This window comes from Nestor notabilis, unplaced genomic scaffold, assembly GCF_000696875.1.
Source record: "Nestor notabilis isolate BGI_N333 unplaced genomic scaffold, ASM69687v1 scaffold28383, whole genome shotgun sequence".
NCBI classification, from domain to species: Eukaryota; Metazoa; Chordata; class Aves; order Psittaciformes; family Psittacidae; genus Nestor; species Nestor notabilis.
The window spans coordinates 603-7,442 of NW_009921029.1; the positions used below are offsets into that span (position 1 = coordinate 603).

Genomic DNA, 6,840 nt, shown 5'->3' on the forward strand with positions numbered 1-6,840 from the left:
GGCAGGGGTTGGGACTGGATGAGCTTTAAGCTCCCTTCCAACCAGACCATTCCGTAACTTTGATCCCTTCCTGCTCAAGGGCTGCATTTCTTTTTAAGCACATTGAAGATAGTACTGCTCTGGGGCAAACTCCAGGCAGGGAGAGTGTAGCAGGGGCAGTGCTGGCTGGGAGGGATGAAGCAGGATGAGCTGAGTGGGACAAGTCAAGTTGTCCCACTAAAACATCCCCAAGTGGGTACATCAGTGCCATTCTGCAGCACGCTCCAGCACTGAGCTTCCAGGCAGCATCTCATGGGGCACCCAGGGATTGCTGGTTGCTCAGAGCAGCTCTGGGCCAGGGCAGACCCAGGCTCAGCTTGGTTTGAAGGTGCTTGTGCAGAGGTTTTAACCTCGTCATTCCTGTTGGAAGGGCTGTGCAGACAAGTGCTTCTTCGGGACGCGGTGCCGGTTCCTTCACGATGTTGGTGAGTACATGGGCCTGAAGCCACCAGACCTGGGCCACCGCTGTGTCCTCTTCGAAACCTTTGGCAAGTGCACGTATGGGGTCACTTGCCGCTTCGCCCAGGCCCACCTTGGGGACAGCTTCCAGAACATCATCAACACGGAGCTGGCCAAGCAGTGGGAAGGGAAGGCGCTGGTGAGGAACAACCTCTCCAAGGATCTCCAGCACCAGCTGCGCAAGAGGAAGTTCAGCTTCCAGAAGGCTGAGGAGTTCCTCCGTGGTCTGGCCAAGCCCCGTGGTGATGGCAATAAGGGAGGCAAAGCCACGGGGTGTTCTGCAGAGGAGCAAGAGGTGTCCAACTGCACAACACCCCAGGAGGGCAGTGGGGATGATGCCACGTGTCCTGTGCTACCAGAGCAGCGAGAAGATCCCAAAGCAGACGGCTTGCAGAGTCCCAGCCCCAGAGATGATGAGGAGGCTTCCTCTATCCAAACAGTGGGTCCAGTGACAGATGAAGATGTGATAAAACTACGGCCATGTGAGAAGAGGAAGGTGAGAATTTGGTTGAGGGCTGCTCTCTCTTGTGTACCTGATAAGAGACCTCTTAGCTGGGTGAGAGGCAGGCAGAGGACAGAGCTGCCTCAGAACCACGTTATGTCATCAGGAGAAGGATGCAGGGATGTGTTATTGTCCTTGGAGGGGTGAGAACCAAGAGAAGCTGCAGCCCCTTGCACATGAAGGAGGGTTGGGGCTGAGCTGTCAGTGAGGGTGGGAGTGGTCTATGAGGAGAGCCAAGGCTGGGGCTGGTTGGTTTGTGTACTGCACAGTGCTCTCCTGGGTGAGAGCATTGCCTCCTGCTTTTCTTTCTTGCCACCTCCATCCTTGAATCCAATAACCATTCTTGCATCCTTCTATATCTGTAACTGTTTCGAGTTTCCTCCAAGCTGAGCAGGATTGAGTGGTTCAGGTTTCTGGTTCTTCTATCCAAATGATATATTCTCAGGGAATAGTTGAGGTTTTCCAACAAAACGGTGTTTTCCTGGGTTACCCACTGAGTTTCACCCAAGGCAAGTGATAAAACTGCTAACAGAGATCTTCCTGTTTAACCACTGCTGGTTCAGATTTGCTAACGTGCTCCTCCATCCTTGTTTTCCAGCTGGAAATCCAAGGCAAGCTCTACTTGGCTCCACTGACCACGGTAGGTAGATGATTCTGTCCTTTCCTCACAAGTTGGTGTTGCCACATTTGGAACAGAGCGAACCTCCTGACAGAGCATCTCTTTGCTGTCTCCTTCAGTGTGGTAACCTCCCTTTCCGAAGGATCTGCAAGCGCCTGGGGGCAGATGTCACCTGTGGAGAGATGGCTGTGTGCACAAACCTGCTGCAGGGCCAGGCCTCCGAGTGGGCTCTCCTCAAACGCCATCACACTGAAGACATTTTTGGGGTGCAGGTGAGTGCTGTCATCTTGACAACCAAACATATGATAGATCCTAGAATGGTTTGAGTTGGAAAGGACCTTAAAGCTCACCCAGTTCCTAACCCCTGCCACAGGCAGGGACACCTTCCACTAGAGCAGGTTGCTCCAAGCCCCTGTGTCCAACCTGGCCTTGAACACTGCCAGGGATGGGGCAGCCACAGCTTCTCTGGGCACCCTGTGCCAGCGCCTCAGCACCCTCACTTCTTCAAATGATACCTCACTTCTGAGGAGAAAAGCTGCTGCTTGAACTCATGCAACTGTCCCTCTTTGGTAGCTGGAGGGAGCGTTTCCAGACACAATGACCAAATGTGCAGAGCTCCTGAACCAGACAATTGAAGTAGACTTTGTAGACATCAATGTCGGGTGTCCCATTGACCTGGTCTACAAGAAGGTAAGAAGATGTTCTGCACTGTGTTTTGCTTCCTTCATGAGATGCTTGTCTTTTGTCTCATTCCTCACTACCTGATCTGCTCCTGTCAGTCTGATCCGGAGCCTTCAGTTCATTTATGGGCACTAGACTTCAGCGGGAAGGCAAATAAGCTGTTCAGAGCTGGTTACCTGTCTCTGGCAGAAGCTGGGAGGGAAAAGGCTGGGGGTTTTTAGTCAGAGTCCCCTTTCTCCAAGTCTGGAGATGCTCCAGGTCTTAACGTGCATCCCTGAGGGCTGCTGTTGAGCAGCTCCAGGAGGCTCTTCCCTATGGAAGGAGGCAGCAAGTCCTGCCTGTGCCCCGTTGTGTCCCGCAGGGAGGAGGCTGTGCTCTGATGACTCGGTCCAACAAGTTTGAACAGATCGTCCGGGGGATGAACTCGGTGAGTGGGGGCAGCAGGAGAGGAGCTGATGGAGCCAACTCCTGCCCCAGCCCGGCCTCATTCTCCTCTTCTGTAGGTGCTGGATGTCCCACTGACCGTGAAGATCCGGACAGGGGTGCAAGAGAAGATTAATCTGGCTCATAAACTAATCCCTAAGCTCCGGGAGTGGGGAGCAGCCATGGTCACGGTACAGGGATACTTGCTGTGTTATCTGGGGAACTCTGCTTCCACGTCCCAGAGCCTAATGTGGGGGTGACCTTACCCTTCCCCACAGTTCTTTCAAACACCTTTGACCAGCTGCCTACTGTCTTTTAGCATTTCCTGCTAATAACAGAGAAAAATGGAGGTGCAGAGAGCATCTTCCTGGGTGCTCCTGAGCCTTGGATCCATTACGGGGGGAGATTGTTCCTTGCAGTACTCTGGGAACAGAGGTTTCAGCCAAATAAGCATCGTTACAGCAGGGCTGGGAAGCGATGGGACCAGCTCATGTGCATGGGGAGTTCCTGCCCACAGTGATATTCCCTTTCACTCAACAGTCCTTTCTTGCTCTGGCTTGCAAATAGCCCAAACATGACTCAGAAAACATCCAGCCCTTCTTCAGCCTGGGCTGGGCTGCAGCTCCAGAGGGATCCCTTTCCCCAGCCTGCTGAAGCCTGTTCCTCTGCCTCCTCCTGGGCATTCCATGAGGTCTCACTGTGACTTTCCTTCCCAGCTCCACGGCCGCTCCAGGGAGCAGCGCTACACAAGGAGCGCTGACTGGGACTACATAGCAGAGTGTGCTCAAGTGGCAAGCCCCATGCCTCTTTTTGGTAGGTGTTGCTGGTTTTTGTCATGTGGACTGAAAGTGCTGCATGTTTGGGCTTAAAGAAGCAAACCAGGCCCCCCCCTCCAAGGACATTTGGCCTGCGGGAAAGGTTGGAGTATCCCTGATGGTGGTGATGACACGACGGAATGAGTTACCAGCAGCTCTTGTGCTGATGTGCCCATGTGCTTGGGGCTGTGTGTGATGAGCACTGAGCAGAGGAGGAGATGGAGGAGGACAAGGAACAGGCACAACACCAAGCACTTAGGTTTTAGCAGATGCTTTCTCCCATGGGCACTGTGGCACAGACAGTCTCAGCTAAACCTACAGGGTAGGAGTTGGGAGAAGAAGAGAGAAGGCGGCTCTAAAGTTCCCCTTACAAGGAAAAGGAATCATATACATCCCTGAGATGTTTCTGATTCAGAAACAGGAGCCCAGAGCCTCTTTGGCCAAATCTGGCACTTGGACCCTGTGCCCATTCTGAGCTTTATCCATGCCTGGATTAACTCACTTTGTCTCACTCTCTTATCACTTTGACCTCTGGCCTTTCCCTTCCTTCTGGACAGGAAATGGTGATATTTTGTCTTATGAAGATGCAAATCGAGCCATGCAGATGGGAGTCTCAGGAATCATGATTGCAAGGCAAGTGCCTGGGTTTCCCCTTTGCTATTGCTGCAAGAGTCTAAAAGGAATTGAGAAAAAAATACTTAAACCAACCCAAACCATGAGAAATTCCCTCTTGGTGAAACTCCTCCTTGGAAGTGGGTAAAATGAGTTTCCATCTGTGGGAACTTCCAGCAGCTTCCTGTTGAGACGGGGAGGGAAATTGGCTGGCAAAGTGCTGGAAAGTCTCTTAAATGAGTTGGCATCTTCACAAGCATCAGTCATGGCAATAACGATGCCCACTGGGTTTTGGCTGCAGAGGGGCACTCATCAAGCCATGGCTTTTCACTGAAATCAAGGAACAGAGGCACTGGGATATCTCCTCCAGTGAGAGATTCGAGCTACTCAGAGACTTCACTAACTACGGCCTCGAGCACTGGGGCTCAGATACTCAGGGAGTGGAGAAGACCAGGAAGTTCCTGCTGGAATGGCTTTCGTTCCTGTGCAGGTAATGCCTCCCAGCTGAGAGGGAAGCCTGTGCCACCTGCACACAGCACACGCTGCCATTGCATTCCGTTGCAGGTACATTCCCGTTGGCTTGTTGGAATTCCTACCTCAGAAGATTAATGAGCGGCCACCCTACTACCTGGGGAGGGACTACCTGGAGACACTGATGGCGAGCCAGAACGTGGATGACTGGATTAGAATAAGGTCAGAAAACGCTGAAGTTCATTTCAGTTGCTACAAGGGACATCTCAGAGCCCCGCAGTGATTTTGTGAATCCTCCAGAGGGGTTGTCAGGAAGCAGCAAGGGTTAACCAGGGCTTTACTTCAAGGTTTTAACTAAGTTTGGAGTTGCCATGAAGAGCTTTCTCAGTCCCTGCATCAGCTTCAGCAGGTCGTGCAGTACCTGCTGCAATCCTTGCTCTAGCTGACCCTCTCATGACACACTGCTTATCCCAGGACAGATGTAGGAACCAAGGGAGGAAGCACAAGCATTGGGTATCTCAGGCTTTCAGCATCTGCTCCCTGCGTGCTCTGCCTGGACAGTCCCACCCTGCCAGGCCCACATCCTGTTCCCATCCCCAGGCTGGGAGAGCTGAGGATATTCCCCCTTTTTCATTATCTGATTTCTGAGTCTATGCAGCAAGTGTAGGAAACTGGTTTTCCTCACGTCTACGAGTCCTCAGGCACTGGCTTGAGCTGCCTTTGCAAGCTCAAAGGCAGCTAAAATGAGAGCTGGAGCAGCCAGCTGCTATTTCCCAGCTCATGGAAAGAGAGATGAGCAAAACCAGAGCATGGGCACAGCCTTCTGTGGCTTTGCTAATCCTCATTCACTCTCTTACCACTGAGACCAGCTGCCTAAAGCCACGTTACAAGTAAAGTAAGTTTTGATCAGAACTTCTAAATGCCATTTTCCAAGCAGAAGCTGCCCACATGAGGCTGCACATCTCCTCTGCTCTTTGCAGTGCCATTTATAGCCAGAACCGAACATTTTAAGCAGTTGAGGTTTATTCCTTTAAGCTCATTTTGAGGAGACACTAACCAGAAGCAGGGCTCTCTGAACACACTCCTGCTCTGCTTTTGTGCTGCAGATTCAGGCTCTTGCTGTGCTATGCTGTGCCCTGCTGGGCTGCTCTGACATGACTTATGGAAAGCTTTAGTGATGCTGTATTGAACCAGCATCCAGGACATCAGTTAAACCTCCTGGACTATAAAGCAAATGACTCTACACTGAAAAGGCAACGTGTGAAACACTCATTAGTCTTAAGCTAAGCTAAATCTAAGCGTGGTAGAACTGGTTTACATCATTTTAGGATCTGCCTTTCATGGGTTTTGGCACTAAGAAGGTTTTGGCTCTGCACAAGCACAGTGAGGGGTGGGGAAGAGCTTCTCAGAGGCTGGGGGTGATTTCCAGGTTTATTTGACCATCGCTGCAGAGCCCCCAGGGTACCATTGCCTCTGTTGTACTGAACACAAACCTCACCTTGTTTCTGTTCTGCTCTTTGTGTCTTCCAGTGAGCTGCTGCTGGGCCCCGTCCCCCCCAGCTTCACCTTCCTGCCTAAACACAAGGCCAATTCCTACAGATAAGGCTGAGGAGGCCCTTTCCCATGGCCTGGAGTCAAGAGGAGGCATCGGGATGGTGCATCCAGGGTCCCTCAGCTGCTCCCTGAAAGGAAATAAAGCTTTATGTTTGTAGCGGTGTGGCTGCCTTCACACCCAGCAGCAGTCCCTGCCCCGAGTTCTGCTGCAGAGTTGCAGCCAGAGGTGCCTCACTAACAGAGAACAAGCTGTTAAGTCACCAGGATAGAGGCCAGGAGGGATCTTTGGCCTCCAGTTCACAGCAGGAGTTGGCCCAACTCCGCCACACCAGACACTGCTCAGAGCAGGCGCAAGAGGCCTCTGTTCCACGGCTTTGGTAGTGCCAAATCCTCCCAAGTAAAGGAGGGGATGTTCTAACCCAATCCCTGGGGTCTTGTAAAGCGCAAACAGCCCCAGCATCCCACGATGGGATGTTGAGCAGGATCCAGTCCATTTCTGGGAGCACACAGCAGCAGGAACGTCTACTCCTGTGTGTCACAGCCCAGGGAAAGCACAGTCCCCTATCAGGAGACTGAAGGACCTGAAAGCACTGCTTGAGGCGGGGTTAGTGACACTGCAGCACAGGCAATAGGCACAACTGCATTTACCATGTGGCATGAAGAGG

The 6,840-nt window shown here is 52.2% G+C and overlaps 1 protein-coding gene across 1 annotated transcript in view; it reads left to right on the forward strand.

Annotated features, from left to right (window-relative positions):
* The window catches only part of DUS3L (dihydrouridine synthase 3-like (S. cerevisiae)), a gene marked incomplete at its 5' end in the record, with an annotated part of 6,775 nt that extends 551 nt beyond the window's left edge, over positions 1–6,224 (forward strand). Inside the window, 12 exons of the mRNA XM_010010969.1 lie at positions 410–847; positions 917–994; positions 1,599–1,640; positions 1,739–1,891; positions 2,193–2,309; positions 2,662–2,727; positions 2,804–2,914; positions 3,440–3,536; positions 4,096–4,171; positions 4,452–4,640; positions 4,715–4,843; positions 6,152–6,224. Coding sequence (XP_010009271.1) covers positions 410–847; positions 917–994; positions 1,599–1,640; positions 1,739–1,891; positions 2,193–2,309; positions 2,662–2,727; positions 2,804–2,914; positions 3,440–3,536; positions 4,096–4,171; positions 4,452–4,640; positions 4,715–4,843; positions 6,152–6,224 — 1,569 coding nt within the window. The remainder of the gene's footprint in view (positions 1–409; positions 848–916; positions 995–1,598; positions 1,641–1,738; positions 1,892–2,192; positions 2,310–2,661; positions 2,728–2,803; positions 2,915–3,439; positions 3,537–4,095; positions 4,172–4,451; positions 4,641–4,714; positions 4,844–6,151) is intronic.
* Between the last annotated feature and the right edge of the window lie 616 nt (positions 6,225–6,840).